Source organism: Lepidochelys kempii, chromosome 4 (genome assembly GCF_965140265.1).
Source record: "Lepidochelys kempii isolate rLepKem1 chromosome 4, rLepKem1.hap2, whole genome shotgun sequence".
Classification (NCBI taxonomy): domain Eukaryota; kingdom Metazoa; phylum Chordata; order Testudines; family Cheloniidae; genus Lepidochelys; species Lepidochelys kempii.
Genome location: NC_133259.1, coordinates 39,512,287 through 39,534,467, shown reverse-complemented (window position 1 = coordinate 39,534,467; position 22,181 = coordinate 39,512,287). Strand labels below are relative to the sequence as shown.

The window sequence follows — 22,181 nt, the reverse complement described above, 5'->3', positions numbered from 1 at the left end:
GGTCAGTAGAGATGACTCCTGAATTTCTAGCTTCAGCTCAGCCTGGGGGAGGGTGCAGTGTTGGGTAGTTGGATGGGGAGGTTGTCTCACATCTGTGGAAAGTGCTCAGATTTGATGGTGCAGGCAGTTTGATTGAGTTTAAATGCAGAATGTTCCACATAATCAATATAGATGAGAGTTTTGTTAGGGATGTGAGGTAGCTTGTTTCTTTAAGGTGGTGTCAGTGTTGTTTTTGTTTAAATATGCTACTCATGCCAGCCAGACTGTAAACTACCATCAGGAGACGTGGGAGACTACATCCTCCTCGCTGAGGAATTGTATTGTACAGTAACAGTCTGCTAGAAAAAATATATTTTAAAATAAGGTGGGGGAAGAGTGTCTGGAGAATGGGGTTTGAGCAGTGGATAATATATGGTACTTGAATGAAAATAGCATACACTGTGGGGGACAGTGGGAGAAGTAGTAATGTTTACGTACATGTAATTAGTTTGTACTTGTCCTTGGTTTTTCAGTGTTTGACAAATACATGACCATCTCTGGCTTTCAAATTGAAGAAACCATTGACCGTGAAACCTCTGGGGATCTGGAGAAGTTGCTTCTGGCAATTGGTAATTAACAGTCTTACGACCGTTACACTATTTGTAGGCGCTATAATGTGAGCTCTGAAATGATGACATGGCGTTTCCTGTAAAGGGATTAAAACAGTGCTGAGTAACCTGATCAACAGCCTGAGTGAAGTTGACACCTGTATTCTCAAATTGATGACCTAAATTCTAAAATCTCCGGTTGCACAGGGGATTACATTACTATTTATTGTTGCCATGCTGACTCAGTGTAAATCCAGTTGAACTCTAATTTAATAAAGCTATTTAAATTATCTAGGATGCAGGTATTCCAGAAATGGTTTCATTTAGTCTGTGCGAGATTAAAAAATGTTGTTTTGATTGTTGATTTTAAAAGAATGACTTTGGTCAAAAAGTGACGCACGCTCTTACAAAATAAGTAGCTCATTTGGAATCTTATTTTTTATTTAGTAAATAAGCTTTTCCTCTTGTTACGGGAGAATGAACTGGATTCTGTTCAGCCACATGCATCATCAAAAGCACTGTTAACGAATATCTAATTGTGGGACCAAACTCTGCCCTCATTTGCCCAGGCCAGCCTACTGAAGATAAGGTGTTGGCACATTTGTAATCTGAGGGTAGAGTTTGTCTAGCGGGATCTGTATTGCTGATGAGATAGGACTTCTACCTTTCAGATCCCACGTAGGACAAGCAGAAAAATATTTGGGTGTAAACTGATCGTTCTTGTTTTGGAGTCAGTGAGCCACAGACATAAACCCATGCAAACGAAGCAGTGGGATGTTGGAAAGAGCATGATAGCCTTAAGAACGTTTTCTGCTCCAAAGCTTAAATTTGTATTTATTGTGTAATTTGAAAGTCAAAATATTTACCTCCCCTCAGATTGTCATATATGTTCAATAGAAACTGATTATTAATGATTCGTTTTCTCAGTGAAATGTGTCCGAAGTGTACCTGCCTATTTTGCTGAATCTCTCTTTTATGCCATGAAGGTAAGTACTTATTATCCACAGACCCTTTTTCCACTCCAAGTAATGCCTTTCTCTCTCTCTCCCCCTCCTCCTCCCCTCTCATTCTTTCTCTCTCTCTTTAATAAAAAAAAGAGAGAGACTAGCTTAAATTCACCCAAATTTTGCCAGGCTGTGACTAGTTTGGATAAATTGACAATATGGTAGGCACTATAATCCTCAATATGGAAACACTACCTTTAGAGACGATATATATCCCAGTATGCAATGTTCCATCTTGCTATCAGGGGCCTTCTGCTGGCCTGAAAATGGAGCATCTTCTGCTGAAAGCTGTAATTTCTGCAGGTGACATATTTTGAAAACAAGGATGACTAAAAGCTATGTTGTAAAATCTGCAGACCTCAAAATGGCTACCTCTTTTTTTTTTTAAGATGACCATTTATAGACCCATATTCCAACTTTATAAAGTAAAATTCTAGTTCCTCATTCAAATGTTTTTTGAAGTCCATCCCATTTTTGAGAAGTAAAGAGGAGCCGCCAAAAGGAGAGGTTTAAACACCAATCTGGCTTTACTGATTCCTTCATTCCCCTGCTTTCCTGTGACTTCGCTTCTCCCACCCTCCTCACTTAGCTACACATGCACACTCCCTTTTAGGCCTTGTCATCTTGGGGAAAAAAAGATAGTCAACATGAGTTAAAATCCTATTGAAGACAGCGGGCAGTTGGTAGTTTTCATGTGAGCTAGCAGGTTAATGACTAGGCTCTCCATAGGTTTTTTCCTTCGTGAAGATAAAGCCTTTGTCTAAAATGGGTTTATCAAGAAGTAAAATTATATTAATAAAATGTCTGCATGAGTAATTACTTGGAGAAAATCATGAAGTGATAGCTGGATTTTTAAAGAACAGTTGTTCTACTACCTTTATAGAAAAGCCCTATAAAATGTAAATGAGATGAAAACATAGGGTTCCCTAGAAATATAATGAAATTTTGAAGAAATACTCTACAAATCTGTGGCATTTAGTAGAAAATCTTTCTATGGGTGTATTGAACCATATTTTAGGTTTCTGTTGCAGGGATATGATTCTTTATTAAATTCTACAGGCTGATTAAAAAAAAACCTATAGAAAGTATGTAATTTTGTATTAAGGTTCTACAGATTTTATCTGGAAGGAGACCACTTTCTCATAATTTCAGCAGACAAATTTACTAATATAATTAATCTGTCATGACACAGTTACCCATTCAGGGACTGCACACAGGGCTCAGTCCTACACTGCACATCTGAAAGAGGCAAAGGTGGTTTCCACTCCTTGATCCTGGTCAAAAAGGGGGCTTTTTGGTTCTTGGCATAATTTGAGAGCGTCCTTAGGTCAGCCATCTAAAACATTCAAATGTGTACCATGAAAACCACCGCCAGTCACAACCAAAAGTTTGAGGATTGACTGGACATGGAGAATAGGGGCTAGAGATAAGGGTAGGGGGCTCATCTGGGACCTTGTTGAAGCATATTGGTTTCGAAACTTGCATTGCCATTGCCTGAGTTGATCCTGACTGGTTGATCATTAGCGGGTTGGGACTTCAGGGCTTACAATCTGGCACCATTCATCCGTGCTAAAACTCACTAAAGTATGTCTGCACAGCAAAAGCTAGCTTGGGTAACAATAGCAGTGAAGACAGTGGAGTTCAGGCTGCTTTGCTGGTAGTACAAATCTGGTATGGACACTGGGTATATGCTCAGCTCAGTAGCTTGCTCTGAAGCCTGTGCTGTGTTCATTGGTATTGTTACGCATGCTAGCTGGAGTCAAACTAGCTTGGATAGGCTTGCCTGTGCACAGCTTTTGCTGTGTAGACATCTCAAAACTTTTTTTTAAAGCAAAAAACACCTGTCTGAACAGAGTACATGCACAGTTATGCTACATTCACCACAGTCTCCATTCATGTGAGCAGTCAGATAATTTTGAAAATCATTATTTCTACCAGTGACTCAGACTTTTACAGCAAGTCATGTGCCTTGATTAGTCATCACTGGGCTTTGTGCTCCAACTTTCAGTGGAAAAAGTCAGTTCTTAGGATGGAATTGGGGATCTTTTAGTATGATGCTGATCTTGATCATAGTATGCCAATACCATACTGTTTTTGATTTTTGGAGCTGGATCATTTCCATTTGTTTGGGCACTTATGGCATGAAGCTACAAGGTGGTGAACTTGAACTGGGAGGTTCTGAGCATCCTCAACATCATAGACGCTCAGGGCACACAGCACTTCACAACATCAGTTCTTTACTTCACATTGAAATTTTAGTGCCTTATGATACAGACCAAAACATCTTGTACTGATAAGGTAGAAATACAATGCAGTGGTTCTTTGAAGACCCATATACATTCTCACTATATGAGGAATGTATTTACAGTACCAGTTATAACCACACTACAGAGGGCTCTCAAACTTTTTCTAGATCAGAATACCTGCTCAGCATAAATAGATGCTTTAAAATAATATTTAAATGTCTTTTAACATAGGGAACTGGCACTGATGATGATACTTTGATCAGAATCATGGTTTCAAGGAGCGAAATTGATCTTCTGGACATTAGACGTGAATTCAGAAAGAATTTTGCGAAATCTTTGCATCATATGATTCAGGTAAATTCTCTCAAATCCAGTTCACTGATAAAGAAATACTTTGGTGAGAATAGTATCTATAAGTGGTATAAGACTCCTCCTTTAGGGCTTAGGTAGTGTAGGTAACATTTGAAGAACAATATTGAATGAATGAATGAATTTTTGTAAAGGGCTTAAATGCTGGAGTAGTTTGGAAGGGAGATATTTCCTAAAAAGGAGAACTTCAGATTTCCTTGCAAATGTGTAGTAGTGGGGTAGATCTGATAAAATCAGAGACATTTTTTTCCTTTCCTGCCTTTTTTACACTTCTTTCCTGGTTGGAGCACCTTTCCTTTCATTTTGTATGTCTCTGAGAAGCTGTTAGCAGCAGAAGGAAATCAACTGGGATTATAATCCTGCATGTGATTCTGTTCCATTATTTTTTCCCCCATGGTGCAAGCAATGTTGTGCAATGGAGCTGGACTGCAGTTACAATCTAGTCTCCCTTTACATCATTACCAAAAGGAAAGTTTTATTGCAGACAAAGGCAGAATAATAATCATTTACGTGAGAGGGAAGGGAGTTGGTAAGAAAACCAGATATTACAGGATTTCCATGTGTTTGTTTTAAAGTAAAAAGCTGTTTAATATAAGCCATAACTCTTTTCCATAGCACAATATTTGTAGAAGTATTCTTCATATAGTATTGTCTCCATTTTCATCTCTTTCTCAGTTATGTTTATACACTGCAGTCCTTCAATTCTGCTGTGTCAAATTGCTTTTGAAGTTACCAAATGGAGCCCCGCCATCCCCACACACAAAAAACAAGTGGGGCCAGACTCCCTTTCTCTGGAGTCAGTAGCAAAACTTCCCATTTGACTGCCATGGGAGTAGGATTGGACCCCTCCTAACTTACTGAAGGTCACCTCCAATATGTAAAACGTTTTAATTTGTATTGCTTTGGGCTAGGATGGTTTTCCCTTGGTTAGTTGGTTTGCAAATGGAAGAAACGACTTTGTAACTTGCAGTAAATGGCCCAGCTCCAGTATTGCCATTTGAAATCTTTCAGGAATTTTTATTTAAACAAGAAGTCTGGATGTTTAAAAGTAGCACGTTAGTCAGAGAATCTCCTTATGTGATTCCTGAGCAGATAGTCATACAAATGGATTTCCTGTGGATGGAAACTCTGTTATTTGTTAGAGTATTTCCTGGGGTTGACTTTTTTTGTTAAATGTCTTTATGGTTGTGACTCACTGTGACTAATACTATGTTTCGTACACAGAAAGATACATCTGGAGACTTCAGGAAAGCACTCTTGCTCCTCTGCGGTGGAGATGATGAGTAACGCTGTCTGTGATATGAAGGATTCAGTCCTGCTCCCGCCTTGCAGCCCCTCAGTTAGCATGTCTAGCTATGTTTTGCATGTTAGTGCTTTATAGCAGCTTAGAGCCACACTAGCATCCTAAGGGTTAAAAAGACCCAATGAACATCTTGTTATTGAAGTTATATGCAGTCTTTCTTCCTACCGGCATCCAAGTAGAAGTCCGTCTATCCCAGCCCACAGGAGTTTGTGAAGTGGCTGTTATGACTATGCGAGTGTTCTCGTCTTCATGGAAGATAGATTCTTGGCTTAATGCACAATTTTTTTTAAGATGTTTTGCTGAAGCAGAGAAAATCCACACATTCCAAGAAGAACTGAAAGAAAATTTAGTCCTTAACCTTTTTTTAAACTTCATTTATGGTAACTCATTTTAATGGAAATATTAAGGTAGCTTTAAAATTGTGATCTAAAGAAAAATATCTTTCATGTATAATAATATATATTTGGTGCTATTAGAATGAATCTGCTAAGCAACAATGTGAGCTATCAATGGAAACATAACATACCAATAAACTTCCCTCTCCAACACAGTTGTATCTATTTTTACAAGCAAAAAACCCATTCTTTCTTCAGATTGGTTAAATGATCTTACTACCCTGTACGTAGTGTTTTCTGTTTTCATAGTGTTTTGGAAATGGGTAAGTAATAATGTGATAGGTGGCTTCCTGATGGATTTATTGATTGGTGTCAGGGGAGAGCTTTAGGCACCCAGATGGTGTATTTGATCCTGTAAACCAGGCACAAGATGGCAACATTGTTGGTAGAAAGTATATTCGATCGGGTACAGGATACTGCATGTGAAATCCCAGGGATGTACAATTTCTTCAGTCCTTTCTTTCTTTCCTTTGCAATGGAGGTGTCTCCTTGCTGCCTGTCCATGCCCCACATAGGATACATGCCAAGAGCACATAAATCTCCATGACTGTGATTGCACCAAGAGTCTTCAGTCTTGAATTTTCACTTTTTCTTCTGTCCATCCCCCTCAAATCTTTCCCCATTTTCAGTCACCGCTTACATGTTGGAATGGGCATGGAGAGGGTAGCTAGAGTAACACAGTTTTTATTTACAGCAAATTGCACAGTGATATTTTTTTCCATCTGGCACTTGGGGTACATATCAAAATTCCACACCCAGATCTTTCCTAATCCTTTTATTCCCTTATTTTTTGAGGGAAGGAAGTCCTTAAAATTCTCATTTAATGTTCTACCTTTAAATTCAGTACCATTAGCTTAGCATTCATGAGCAACCCCGTAAGTCAAATCAATGTGTGCGTGTGATAGAGAATAAAGTTACAACCAGAGAAACAGTTTCTAGCTTCCAAAAGATGTTTATAAACAGCTGCTCAAAACTTAGCTCGTAAGTCACTCAGTCACAATTGCAGAAACTCCACATTTTTTTAAAAAAGTGCTGTTGAAATTGACTCACAGCAGAGTATTTCAGCTCTTTAAAACCAAAATCTATGCAGTATTAAAATGTAACTTTCTAATGAAGGATTGAAATCATAACCATAAAACTCAAAACATTTTAAAGTAAACGTAAACTGACGTCTAATCCATTGAAATAGCTTTTTTCCCAAGATGCTCTTCCCCCTCCTCCCCCAATATCTTTCTCTATTTATCTATCTTCCCTGCCTCTACCCAATTTTGAGAAAATATTGTGTTAATCTTGACTGATAACCAACAGAAATAGTTGCACTCTGTAGTAACTATGAAAGTAGTTTGTTTTATTATCCCTAGTCAGGCACTTGTTTGGTCGATATGTGAGGATAGGGAAGGACTATCATCTACATTTTACCAGCAGGGAACTGACACACAAATTCAGTGACTTGCCAAAAGTTACACAGGAAGCCAGCGACAGTTTGGTTATTGAATTTAATATATCATGGATTGTAATAAAGTGCCTTAACCACAACTCCTCCCCTTCCCCAGATAGTGATGCAGACTGGTATCAAACTGGGCCAGAATCTGGGCAATGGAGAAACGACCTAAATATTCCATCAGATCTAGATGTAAAACATTATGGTTGCATGGTTTAAACACTTTTCAATCAGGATATACATACACTATGCTTGCATGTTTGTATGCATTACAATGGTCTGAGAATATGAGCAAATATTTCTCAAGTAATACAGTAGTATAATACCTAGCACTTACATAGTGCTTATAAACTAGCCCTGTTTCACAAAGGAAAGGAAGAGAAATTATATACTTCTACACCCTTGGATATATGGGTGTAGTTTTGTGTACTATGCATATGCTAGAAACCCTCTTGTAATTAATTTCTACACAGCTGGGCAGTGTATGAAGTGGGGATCTTAGAAGGTGGAGGAAGTATGATTTGAAAATGTTTAGTATGTAGCTAAGTTAGCCATCCATGAGTAGTCCAGTCTTCCTTAGCTGAAAATCACAAGCTTAGCATGATTATTGTTTAAAAATGTACTGTACTTGTGCAAAGTGGCTTTTCTTAAAAACAGTTATAATTTGTCCAATCAAAATACATTTTTACTGGAACGCTCAAAGGCACTTCTTAATGAGGACTATTCTCTGCCAAACTTCAGCCATCTAATCCAGCTGCTTCAGGACTAAAGCTGGCTTTTGTCTTCTATAAAAAGTCACAATGAGAAGTGGAGGGAATATGGGTGTTTTTCACTTTGTTCTCAAACTGCTCAATCATTTTGCCTGACTTCAAAAACAAAACAAAAAAACTCTTGTGAACAAAGATTAGAGTCTAGGTTAGACATTTTTGGGAGGTTATGAATAACTCAGAATGGAGTTAGAATGGAAATGCTTAGGCAACCTTAATTGTAAAGTGGGAATACTAACAACAGCTACAATATTTCCTCCTTTGGGATATCAGATTGGAGTTCTGTAATGGAGAACTTCTTGACATGCAGTGTTGAATGCAAGGATTATGTAGCTTAAATTCTCCTGTAGACAAACCTGTTTCTTTTCTCAATCTGAGGGATGAAGACACTGTTTGTTTGCTTTTCCTGGGGGTGGCATCTGTTGATATTGGTGAATAGGTATGGTTTGTTCCCGAAATAGCTACGGTTTGTTCCTGTAGCTGGTCCTTGGAGCAGCACTCGTGAGTAAAATTACAAGACGGAGAAGGTGTGATAAGATGAAATTGCAAATCTGAGTAACATCTTTTCAAATCTAAATGTACTTTCCCCACCGGTGCCCTGCCACTGACCGTTTCATACTCTGTTACACGGTTGTGTATTCTTCTTCTGTGCCTTTGCCATTGCTTTTCAAAACGCCATTGCTGTACAGCTCTAGAGGGTGCCTTGCTGGTGGCCTGTTTGTGCTGCCAGGCCTTCCTGGTCATTGTTGTTCCATCATAGGATGGTAAAGGCAACATGTGGCAGCAGTAATGTGAGCCAATAACTTTCAAAGCACACTTCTGTACCTCAGTTCACTTCCAAAGTCTTCGCCTACAGCCCCACTGTAATGGCAACCAACATGTATAGCTGTGTGGGGAGGAGAAGTTTTGGCTGGAACACTGGGGACAAACTCCAAGTGATACGGCGTTAGCAGCATTAATTGAGACAATACAGAACCTTTGGGGTGGTGGTTCTTTTTTAAGATCTCCATTTGAAAGACCCATCTTAGCAGCAGCCTGCATTGTACTGTCCATTTATCTCTAAGGGTAGAAGGGTGTGCGGTGAGCAGTTGGCACTTGAAGCTGTGTTAGCAAGGTGCGAAGGTCATAACAAACCTGATGCTTGCAGATTTAAACCAGGTGGTCTTACTGCTAGGATTTATGAAGAAGGAAATCACTTAAAAGGCGCAGCAGATAATGGTGCTGGTATAACAGGTTCTGGTTGGGCCTCACTTGCAGTGTTTGTCACCTAAGAATCTTTAATAAATAATAATAATTAATAATAAAAAGGCATTTGCAGAAGATGCTGAGCCAGAAAGGTATTTTAAATTACATGTTTTTGTTTTAAATTTTAACAGATGGAGAATAAAGTCTGACCACCTGCACCTTTCTTCGTGACTAGGAAATAAAACTGGAGGGAGGAGGTCTATTTAATTGAGGCGTTCTAGTATTTGGTTTATAGATGAGTACTAATGAGTGTTGGGTTGTTTTTTTTTTAAGTACTACGGATAGAACGACTGGGAATTCCTAATAACTAAACATCTAAGAACTTTTAAACTACATTGTGAATAAAATATGAAAGTAATCTCTCGGTAACAACAAATTATTTTGAGTCACTGGAATATTATTTCAGGTTTCAGAGTAACAGCCGTGTTAGTCTGTATTCACAAAAAGAAAAGGAGTGCTTGTGGCACCTTAGAGACTAACCAATTTATTTGAGCATAAGCTTTCGTGAGCTACGGCATCCGATGAAGTGAGCTGTAGCTCACGAAAGCTTATGCTCAAATAAATTGGTTAGTCTCTAAGGTGCCACAAGTACTCCTTTTCTTTTTGGAATATTATTCTCCCTCCCCATTTTTCTTGTTTCCTAAAATTGTATAATTTTGTAGTGTTACGAATTTCACAATTCTGTCTTACACTGAGAAGTATCTTATAGCTCGAGTAGTCCAACTGGAATCTATTGCTCTGTTCTTACAGTAAAGGGCTACTTGCTGTTAGGGTGGTAGAATCAGGCCCCTAATTTGTCAAGGGGCACTTTATTTTAAAGCAAACTTAAAATTCCAAGCTTTCCAGTCTGTGCCTCAGTGTTTCTGTCTCAAATTTACCTGTTAACCGAAATAAGACACTGCAGCATAGCCTATTTTCATAATGAGATGTTACTCTTAGTACTGATTTGCTTACAGCACATGTGAAATAGTCCTTGGGATTTACCCCCCCCCCCCTTAGTCAGACAGGTTCTCCATTGGTTTGTAATGAGGCATTAAGTATGAATTCATTCTATTTGGATTTCCAGTAAATTCTTGTTAAAACTAAAGCTCGGGATCTATTATTTACTTGTGAGTTATGTGTTGTAATTCCTCCATGACATAAATCAGCCTTTTAGAGTAAGTACTCCTACTGTGTTCTTTAACTATGGACACCAAGTAGAAATAGAATGAAATACTTGCTGTGCAGCTCAGAGTTCATAAGAACTAAGCAGGATCATGTGGCGGCACATGTCACTGGATAACAAACCAGCACTGTTTGATATCAATGTTCCTTTTATCCCTTTGATTCCAGGACAGCTGGAACTTTTGCTGGCTCTTATTTACCAATTAAACCATTGCATTCAAAAGGGACTCCTGAAAAAGCAACAAGGGAAGAATCTGATTTAACCCATACTTCATTTCACTTTTCTTGAATCTAGATACAAGTGAGTAGTAGATGGGCAACAAATGCCTGGGATATTGCTGAATAACTCATTAGGTTAAGAGACAAAGTGGATGAGGCAGTATCTTTTATTGGACCAACTTCTGTTAGGGTGAGAGACAAGCTTTCCATCTTACCCAGAGCTCTTCCGATCTGAGAAAGATAATCCGAGTGTTACAGCTAAATACAAGGTTATGCTAAAGAGACGGAGTTAACATGTAAGAGACCATTCTAGGTGAAGTGGGCAGTTAACACTGCTGCAGTCATAGGACAAAAGAGGGTTAGTGGGTTACAGATTGTTGTAGTGAGCCATAAATCCAGTATGTTTGATTTTTAGCATCTAACAAAGATATGAATTTAACCTGGGCTTGTCTTTTGAAGGTGTTGTGTAGGTTTCCTCTGAGCACAAGGACTGAGAGATGATATGGAATAATCATTTTGAGAAAAAGTGTTCGCGCATAGGTGATATGTCTGCAGGTTTTGCATCTGTTGTTCTGGCAGGGGCTAGTGTTCCTTTGAATTGGTGGATCCTGGTCTGTGGGCAGCTTGCTTTTAATGATGAGATTGAAGTGTTGTTTGAAGGCAAAAAGCGGGGAATAAGGATAATAATTATTTCAGAATGTAGTCCTCATTGTGTATGGGTTGTAATTGTCTGGGTTCCAGTGTGGGGTGGTGGGTGACAAGTAGGGGTGTGCGGTTGCATAGGTTTCTTTTCTTCTTGCATTGAAACAGGTTCTTTTAGGGTATTTGAGTGGTGTGTTCCATGATGTGATCTACTTCTCTGATGAAGTATCCTTGTTTTGATGACAGCGATTTTAAGTGTGTTAAGGTGTATATCCTGGACTTTCTCCTTAGAACATATGCTCTGATATCTGAGTGCCTGGCTGCAGATAAGATTTCTGCGTGTGTTTGGGTGGTTACTGGATCAGTGAAGGTAAGTGTGGTGATCTGCTGATTTCTTGTCTGTAGGGTTCCATTGTTGAAGCTGATTGTGATGTCCAGGAAGTTCATGCTGCGAGAGACAACTGGCGCCTGCTCTGTGTGTGTGTGGGGGGTTGTATTTAAAGGTTTGGCTTCCCAACAGCTTGAGTCACTTCCCCCTTTTTACCCTCAGCGGCCCCTCCCTGTGCCTTCCAGTGTTTAGCTCTGCAGGAAGAGGCAGCAGCTAACAACTGGATGCTTCAGGGAGAGCCACTGGCTCTATCGGCAGAGCAGAAAGGTTCTATAGCAGTGGTGGGCAACCTGCAGCCCGTCAGGGTAATCTGCTGGCAGGCCACCAGATAAATGTTTGTTTACATTTGCATGGCCGCCTGCAGCCATAGGCGCAGACTCTGTGGGTGCTCTGGGGCTGAAGCACCCACAGGGAAAAATTAGCGAGTGCTCCACACCACTGGCAGCTAAGCTCCCCGCTCCTTGCCTCCTTCTCCCCCAAGCGTGCCGCGTCCCCACTCCTCCCCCTCCCTCCCAGCACTTCCTTCCCCTCCGTCGCCTAACAGCTGTTTGGCAGCACTTACGACTTTCTGGGAGGGAGGAGGAGGAGGCAGAGAAGCGGCAGGGCAGGGACAGGGACTTGGGGGAAAGGGGTGGGGCTGGGGTGGTAAAAGGCAGGGTGTGGCGGGGACTTTGGGAAAGGAGTGGAAGGGGGGTGAGGCGAGGGTAATGCAGGGGCAAGAAGAGGTGTGGGGGGGTCAAGCACCCACCGGGCAGAGGGGAATTCGGTGCCTATGCCCGCATCTCCCGGTGGCTGCAGTTCACCGTTCCAAGCCAAGGGGAGCTGTGGGAAGCAGCGTGGTGGCTGCTGCTTCCTGCAGCCCCCAGTGGCTGGGAATGACGAACCGCAGCCACTGTGAGCTGCAGGCGGCTGTGTAAATGTAAACAAAGTGTCTGGCAGCCAGCCAGCAGATTATCCTGACGGGCCACAGGGTGCCCATCCCTGCTCTATAGACTTGATTTAGCAAAACACTTGCCAGTGTGCTTAAGTTAATTGAATCAATAGGCTGTTAGCATGTGCTTAAAGCCTCTGAGTTGGGGACTACAGTAACTCCTTGCTTAACGTAGTTATGTTCCTGAAAAATGCTACTGTAAGTGAATCCAATTTTCCCATAAGAATTCATGTAGATGGAGGAGGGGGTTAGGTTCCAGGAAAAAAAATTTCACCAGACAAGACATACATTCATTTTATTTATATAAAATATAAATATACTCACTCTCTCAAGTTTTTTAAACAATTTAAACAAACAATTTAATACTGGTACACAGCGATGATGATTGTGAAGCTTGGTTGAGGTGGTGAAGTCAGAGGGTGGGATATTTCCCAGGTAATGCCTTGCTGCTAAATGATGAACTAACGCTCGGCGGAGTCCTCAAGGGTTAACACATTGTTAATGTAGCCTCACACTCTACAAGGCAGCACTGGATTGAGGCAGAAAGGAGGAGACAGAATAGATGCACGGCAGTGGCTGCAAACTCTTCCCTGTGGAAACTGAACGTGATGATGAACCCTCGCTATCCCACTGGAGCGCATCACACACTCCTCCGGATGGTGCATGGATGGTTGAATACGCACCAACTTTCCAGAGTGCCGGGGAGGTGCGTGTGTGTGTGTGTGTGAGAGAGAGAGAGACAGTCAGAGATACACATTGCCCCTTTAAGTACGCTGACCCCACTTTAGGTATGTTGCCCTCTCAAGTAGATCAACAAGTTCAGACAGGAGCTGCTGCCAGCAAGCTCCCTCTGTCCCGAGCCCTGTCGTGTTCCCCCTGCTTTGCGGAGATGGGGTACAGGTAGAGGAGCGGGGGAAGGGGGACACCCTGACATCAGCACCCCTCTTCTTCGTAGCTGCCCAGTCACACAGGGAACTTAGGGGGGCTGCCGGCCCATCCTGGTTCCAAGCCCCCACCAACTAGGTCCAATGGGCTGGTCTTTCTGCAAGCAGCAGACAGAGCAGGCGGCTGTCAAAAAACGTTATAAGGGAGCATTGCACAACTTTAAACGAGCATGTTCTCTAATAGATCAGCAATGAAATGATGTTGACCTGGACGACATTAAGTGAGGAGTTACTGTATATGCTGTTTACCAATGCTCTGAATCTTCCAGTCCCACCCTTTAAATAACATTAACATGTGTATTGAAATAAAAGTGAGAGACATGTATATGAAGATCAGGATTAGGACTATTAAGTGTATTCATCTTGTCATAGTCTCTGCTCTTAGGGAATTTATAATCATGCCACTACTTCAGAGCTGGCATGTGAACCTGATTCTCCTCTCTGGAACATTTTAACTGTTAATGATTCAGTAAATATTTTTTTCTCAAATATCCTCCTTCACTCTATACCCTTTAAAGAGTACTATTTGCTAAGCTGTATGGAATAGTGGTGCGCTATTATGTCACTTTTGAGAAATCTGGGTTCAAATCCTGATTAGGTCACAAGTGTTAGTGTGATGTTTGCACCAGTGTCAAGAAATCACTGCACAGATGGGCATAATTCACAGCCTTTGCTTTTGGGAGCACCATGAATAACAGCTCAGTAGGGAAGCCTCCAGTCTTCTGCCACTATCCACTGAGAAGTTTCTCTTTTCTGTGAGACCCAGACTTGCATCCCTTTCAAACAATGTTTTATATATTTTGGTCATTCTTTCCTTCCGCAAAATTAGCAGGGGAAAAGTATTATTTTAAAGACTCGCAGATAGTCTTTTTAATACCTGCAATATTAAAGCAGAGCTTCTTATGTCTGAGGGAGGTTAACTTTAAATTTTCTAGAATGGAATTTAAAATATTTCACACAAATCCAGCACTTGCATAGTTTGCATTGTGGCCAGTGGGTGGTGCTATTGTTTTACATATTCAGAATTGTTTTTCTCGAGCCACTGGTTCAATGTTTTTAGTATTCTCGCTCTTCAGACTATTTCCTGTTTACTATAATGACTTTGGTCATCACATTAATGTGCTTTTTTTTTTTTCTGTTATAGCACATCCTTAACCTGGAATCTGGGCCAGATGGGCCATTCAGGTCTTTTCCTGTGAATCTAAAATCCAATTCTTTTTCACGGTAAAATGAGAGATTAATGTGTGGGTATGGAGATGTCCAATACACACTGACATGAATGGGCGCTATGCCCCTAAAACGCTGCATACCTATTGAACATTTATCCCTGAATTTCTCAACATATGTACACAGCTGTGCCTACCTCTCCCCTGCTCAACCATATGCTCAAATAAGTTTTTGTTAATCTTGTGATTAAATACTTTGGATTCAATGGAATAAGTTTTGATGCCTGCATTAGTGTGTATGGCTCTGTTCCAGCTTCCCTTTGCCAAGCTACTAACACGGTTTTATAAATCTGTGGCTTAACAAATGCTGTTTTATAGCTTTCAAGCTTCAGTGCAAGCTTACATTGCAGTGTATGGGGAAACTAAAAGGCTTTTGGCATTATATTATTTGAGAGACGCTTATCAATTCAGTAGGAAAGAGCCTGCTACTATGGGTGAAGGTGGGAGGAATGAATGAACAGATGGATTTTTGACTTTCAAATGGTTGAGAGGAGATAAGATGTTAACCACACGAAGAGATTAAGACATTTTTGTAGGGCAAAATTGCTCAATGGGGAGAGTAGGACTGTGAGGCACCTTGTTACTCCCCTGCCACCAGCAAGAAGATTTGCATAATTGGATGTCAGCTCCCTGGCAACTCCAGTCTGTAAGTTACCCAAACAATCTCCTCAAGGCTCTGCCAGCCCTTACTTTGCCTTGCAAGATAACAGAAAGTGCACTGCAGTCCTGAGTGCCCTTGAAGCATTCCCCTGCAGTGTTCAGCCCTTAACACTTGGACTCCCCCAGAAATGACCAGGTAGGCTGTTCCCAAAGGAACAGGACACACACCAACTTGTTGCAGCTGATTCTCATCCCAATCAAATATAACATTTACAGCACTGATGTATATTTATGGTGAAAACAGTTATAAAACTATCAAAGACTAAGGCCTTGTCTACACTACACAGTTTTGCCGACAAAAGTCAGTTTTCATCAACAAAACAGTGGAGGTGTACACACAACAATGTTCCTCCTGCTGATTTAACTCTCCTGCTATGCTGACATCATGAAACCACCTCGACGAGCAGCAGAGAGCTTTTTGCGATGAGGTTAGAGCAACACAGTGACAGTGTAGACAATGCCCTGGCTTAGGGCCTAAGTGGCTTCCAGGAGGTATCCCATAATGCCCATCATGACCACTGTGGTAAGCAGTTTCTAGTCCATTTCTCTGTAGCTAGGTACCCAGGGCAAGCACCCCACCCCCTTTAAAGCCCCAGGAATTTTTGAAATTATACTTCCTGTTTGCTTGGCGTGGACAGCTCACATTGCATCTTCCTAGCTGACCATGCCAGCTTTCCGCAGCAAACACACTCCTGCCTAAGTACACCAGAGTTGCTGGATCTATTGGGTCCATGGGGAGAGAAGGCTGTGCAGTTGCAGCTCCAATCCAGCCGTAGGAACTTTGACACCTACAAGCAGATTGTTCGTGACATGGATGAGAAGGGGCAGAAAAGGTACCTGCAGCAGTGCCATGCTAAGAGCAAGGAGCGGAGGCAGGTGTACCAGAAGGCAAGGAATGCTATCCATCATTCTGGTGCAGCAGTGAAAACATGTTGCCTCTAGAAGGAGTTGCATGCCATCCTCTGCAGCAACCCCAGCTTAACTACCAAGAGCCCCATGGATACTTTGTGGGGACTGGAGGCAACAGCCAGGAGAGTTAACCCTGAGGACAAAGTGGTGGAAGAGGAGGTCGAGTTGGAGGAGGATGTAAGACAGACAACAGGCTCATCAGGTGGCGTGGCAAGCCAAAACCTCTTTTTGACTCCGGAGGGGTCTAGCCAGTCTAGCTCTGGCACGCCTGAAGCAGGAGAGGGGAGAGCTGGTAAGTACTGATTTTTCTTTGATAGTGCATGGTTACATGAGGTAGAGGGGGTCCTTTATTTTGTTATATGATGAATGTGAGAGAAGGGCTTGAAATTAACAATGCTAGGCACTGTTTGCATCTGTTTCTCCTTCCCCTGTGCGCATGGGCAACGGGTCACATAAGCTGGGGGACCTCCCCATACACCCAGGTGAGGCCCCACCCACTGCTGTGACCACTCCTTGCGTGCAGCTCAAGTCCTCCAGCTCCAGTCCCCTAGTACTCGACGAGGGCCCTGCGCTGCCGATTCTCCTGTGCTCCGGAGCTGGGGGAGGGGCACTGTGTCTGAGCGCCTCCCGCACTCTGGAGGTAAACAGTGAGTGGCAAAATTTGCAGATGATACAAAATTGCTCAAGATAATGAAGTCCCAGGCAGACTGCAAAGAGCTACAAAAGGATCTCTAAAAACTGGGTGACTGGGCAACCAAATGGCAGATGAAATCAATGTTGATAAATGCAAAGTAATGCACATTGGAAAGTATAATCCCAACTATACATACAAAATGATGGGGTCTAAATTGGCTGTTACCACTCAAGAAAGAGATCCTGGAGTCATTGTGGATAGTTCTCTGAAAACATGCAATTGTGCAGCAGCCATCAAAAAAAGCAAACAGAATGTTGGGAGTCATTAAGAAAGGGATAGATAATAAGACCGAAAATATCGTCTTGCCTCTATATAAATCCATGGTACACCCAGATCTTGAATACTGCCTGCAGATGTGGTCGTCCCATCTCAGAAAAGGTATACTGGAATTGGAAAAGGTTCAGAAAAGGGCAACTAAAATGATTAGGGGTATGTAACGGCTTCTGTATGAGGAGAGATTGGGACTTTTCAGTTTGGAAAAGATACCACCAAGGGTGGATATGCTAGAGGTCTATAAAATCATGACTGGTGTGGAGAAAGTAAATAAGGAAGTGTTATTTACTTCTTCTCAAAACACACGAACTAGGGGCCACCAAATGAAATTAATAGGCAGCAGGTTTAAAACAAACAAAAGTATTTTTTCACACAATGCACAGTCAACCTGTGGAACTCCTTGCCAGAGGATGTTGTGAAGGGTTCAAAAAAGAACTACATAAGTTCATGAATAGGTCCATCAATGGCTATTAGCTGGGATGGACAGGGCTGGTGTCCCTAGCCTCTGTTTGCCAGAAACTAGGAATGGGCAACAGGGGATGGATCACTTGCTGGTTACCTGTTCTGTTCATTCCCTCTTGGGGCCCCTGGCATTGGCCACTGTCAGAAGACAAGATACTGGGCTAGATGGACCTTTGGTCTGACCCAGTATGGCCGTTCTTATGTTCTTATCAGAATGTCATGTGGGACTGTGTCAAACTCCTGGAGCTGGGGAGGCAGCGGCTGTGCGCCACCCATCCTCTGGGGCTGGAGAAGCTGGGGCCATGCACCTGCCCTCCCGGGGTCCTTTGGGGCTGGGGGCGAGCTGTGGGACTGGGCCAGTGACAGCGGTGGGGGTGTGGGCGGCGGCTCTGGGCTGTCTAGGATTGCAGGAAGATTTCCTTGGCTGAAGTTTCCTTGGCAGAGCTGCTTTGTTTCTTCCTCCATTGTAGGAAACTTTGCCATGACAATTGGCAATTACTTCAGCAGGAACCAAAGCAGCACACAGGTGAGCAGCATACGGACTTGGTCTGTAGCCACAGACATGCAGGAGATGCACTCTTGCATCCTTGGTTACCCTAAGTAGTGTGATTTCAGCTTCGATAGCCCCTGGTTGTGGAAAATGGTGATAGTGTTCAGAGTAGTGTCCCCAGGAGCTTGTACTGATCCCCTTCTGAAACCACCCAGGCCCTCTGTCCCATCTTGCACCCTTGTGTGTTTGCCAAGGGAAAGTGAGAAAGAGGCGTATGTCACTTTTATGATTCAAGACTGTGAATGCATTTCATCCCTAGGGACATTTTCCATAACTACAGCTGGACTTTCACACAGCTGTGAGATTCTCATTTCAGAATGCCGGTCACTCTCCAAGTGTCTTGTAAGAAATGTTAATCTGTGTATTGCTGTTTAATAAAAAATGAGTCTTACAAAGAGTGATTCTTTATTTGTGACCCACACATGGTGTTTGCAGCAGAAATTTATACACAGTGGCAGTCTGCACATTTGCAGACTACAATTAACGCTCAGACAGGAATCATTACAAGGGTCATTCAAGGTGGCAAGTAAACAATGCCTGGTTGAATGCACTACAGAAAGACACATTACTGGGGCTCATTATCAAAATGCTGCCTCAAAGCCTCTCTGATTCAAATAGCCCCCCACTGAGCCCCTCGATCAGCCAGACACCAGGGCTATTAAAAACCAGCTGCCAGGCGATCCACCCCATGGAAGTGTTTCCCCCTTGGCTTTACAAATGTTATGTAGAGCACAGCAGGCTGTTATGACCATTGGAATATTTTCCTTATTGAAGTCTAACTTGCCAAACACACATTCTACTGTCATTCTGCACCTGCTGAGCCTGTTGTTAGAGCACTCCTTGCTGCTGTCAAGGTTTCTGACGTAAGGCTTCATGAGCCATGGGAGCAAGGGGTAGGCTGGGCCTCCCAGGATCACTATGGGCATTTCAATATGCCTTATCGGAATCTTCTGGTCTGGAAAGAAAGTCCTGCATGCAGCTTTCTATACAAGGCATGTTCATGCACCTTCTCTGACCACACAGTGTTGATATCAGTGAAACAACCCAGGCGATCTACCAACACTGGCAATATCATAGAGAAGTAGCTCTTTCTGTTGATGTACTCAGTTGCAAGATGGTTGGCCAAAATTGGGATATGCATGCCATTTATCATCCTGCCACAGTTAGGGAATCCTTTTGCCACAAAGCCATCCACCGTTTCCCACACATTGCCAGAGTCACACTCCTTCATAGCAAGAGGAGATTAATGCCCTGCACACTTGTATCACTGCAGCCCCCATGGTGGACTTCCCAACTCCAAACTATTTCGCAGCTGACAGATAGCAGTCTGGAGTTGTCAGCTTCCACATGCTTTTCCACCATTAGGGCAGCTCTCATAGAATCATAGAATATCAGGGTTGGAAGGGACCCCAGAAGGTCATCTAGTCCAACCCCCTGCTCAAAGCAGGACCAATTCCCAGTTAAATCATCCCAGCCAGGGCTTTGTCAAGCCTGACCTTAAAAACCTCTAAGGAAGGAGATTCTACCACCTCCCTAGGTAACGCATTCCAGTGTTTCACCACCCTCTTAGTGAAAAAGTTTTTCCTAATATCCAATCTAAACCTCCCCCACTGCAACTTGAGACCATTACTCCTCGTTCTGTCATCTGCTACCATTGAGAACAGTCTAGAGCCATCCTCTTTGGAACCCCCTTTCAGGTAGTTGAAAGCAGCTATCAAATCCCCCCTCATTCTTCTCTTCTGCAGGCTAAACAATCCCAGCTCCCTCAGCCTCTCCTCATAACTCATGTGTTCCAGTCCCCTAATCATTTTTGTTGCCCTTCGCTGGACTCTCTCCAATTTATCCACATCCTTCTTGAAGTGTGGGGCCCAAAACTGGACACAGTACTCCAGATGAGGCCTCACCAATGTCGAATAGAGGGGAACGATCACGTCCCTCGATCTGCTCGCTATGCCCCTACTTATACATCCCAAAATGCCATTGGCCTTCTTGGCAACAAGGGCACACTGCTGACTCATATCCAGCTTCTCGTCCACTGTCACCCCTAGGTCCTTTTCCGCAGAACTGCTGCCTAGCCATTCGGTCCCTAGTCTGTAGCTGTGCATTGGGTTCTTCCGTCCTAAGTGCAGGACCCTGCACTTATCCTTATTGAACCTCATCAGATTCCTTTTGGCCCAATCTTCCAATTGGTCTAGGTCCTTCTGTATCCTATCCCTCCCCTCCAGCGTATCTACCACTCCTCCCAGTTTAGTATCATTCTGGTGTCCTTCCACCACACCACACCGCAGGGCAGGGCTGACTTCCACACACAGTTTAAGGAAGGTAGCTTTGAGTATACAACAGTTCTGCAGTCACTGCTCGTCATCCCATACCTGAATCACAGTCCATTTCCACTGCTCAGTGCTTGTTTCCTGAGCCCTGTAGCGACGGTCCACCGTGTGCAGCTACTTTGTGAATGCCAACTGCCATAAATATAAAAGGAAGGCTAACCACTTTTAAATCCCTCCTGGCCAGAGGAAAAAACCCTTTCACCTGTAAAGGGTTAAGAAGCTAAAGATAACCTCGCTGGCACCTGACCAAAATGACCAATGAGGAGACAAGATACTTTCAAAGCTGGGGGGGGGGGGGGCGGAAAACAAAGGGTTCTCTCTGTCTGTGCATTGTTTTTGCCTGGACCAGAGTAGGAATGCAGGTTAGAACTCCTGTAAAGGGCTAATAAGCAATCTAGTTAGATACGTGTTAGATTCTGTTTTGTTTAAATGGCTGATAAAATAAGTTGTGCTGAATGGAATATATATTTCTGTTTTTGTGTCTCTTTGTCACTTAAGGTTTTGCCTAGAGGGATTCTCTATGTTTTTGAATCTGATTACCCTGTAAGGTATGTACCATTCTGATTTTACAGAGGTGATTCTTTTACTTTTTCTTCAATTAAAATTCTTCTTTTAAGAACCTGATTGCTTTTTCATTGTTCTTAAGATCCAAGGGTTTGGGTCTGTGTTCACCTATGCAAATTGGTGAGGATTTTTATCAAGCCTTCCCCAGGAAAGGGGGTGTAGGGTTTGGGAGGATTTTGGATGGGGGGAGAAAGACGTTTCCAAGCGGGCTCTTTCCCTGTTATATATTTGTTAGACGCTTGGTGGTGGCAGCAATAAAGTCCAAGGGCAAAAGGTAAAATAGTTTGTACCTTGGGGAAGTTTTAACCTAAGCTGGAAAAATAAGCTTAGGGGGTTTTTCATGCAGGTCCCCACATCTGTACCCTAGAATTCAGAGTGGGGAAGGAACCTTGACACCAATGTCAATCTTGAATTATTTCTTTCCATGGCACACAACAGGGCAGGCACCTCAGATTCCTGTTCAGATTCACAGCTCATGAAATACTGCAGGATCAGCCACATTGTGCTCATAATGCTCATCTCAACACTGGAGAGCAGTGCAGGATCCATGCTTTCAGGCAGAGATGGCAGGTGCAAAATTTATGGGGCAGTTGAAAATCAGCACGAAACGTAGTCAGAATCCCTTGGAATTATGGGATACAGAAAATTGCATCATGGGGTGGGGATCACGCTCCCATGATACACTCCAATCCATTCCCAGAACTCCTAGTGGCAGAAGGTGGTGATTCGCACAGTGGGATAGCTATCCACAATGCACTGCTGTCTCTGTCACTGCTAAAGCACTAGCTGTGGATGTGCTCCACTGGCACAAAGAGCGTTGTGTGAACATGTACAAGCGATGTAATCACAGTAGTTTGTGATCGTCGAT

At 42.6% G+C, this 22,181-nt stretch overlaps 1 protein-coding gene across 1 annotated transcript in view; it reads left to right on the top strand.

The window, feature by feature from the left end:
* ANXA5 (annexin A5) overlaps window positions 1-6,055 on the top strand; it is a 32,908-nt gene extending 26,853 nt beyond the window's left edge. Inside the window, exons 10-13 of the mRNA XM_073341026.1 lie at window positions 513-608; window positions 1,515-1,573; window positions 4,069-4,191; window positions 5,431-6,055. Coding sequence (XP_073197127.1) covers window positions 513-608; window positions 1,515-1,573; window positions 4,069-4,191; window positions 5,431-5,493 — 341 coding nt within the window. The 3' untranslated portion in view covers window positions 5,494-6,055. The remainder of the gene's footprint in view (window positions 1-512; window positions 609-1,514; window positions 1,574-4,068; window positions 4,192-5,430) is intronic.
* Window positions 6,056-22,181: the final 16,126 nt, after the last annotated feature.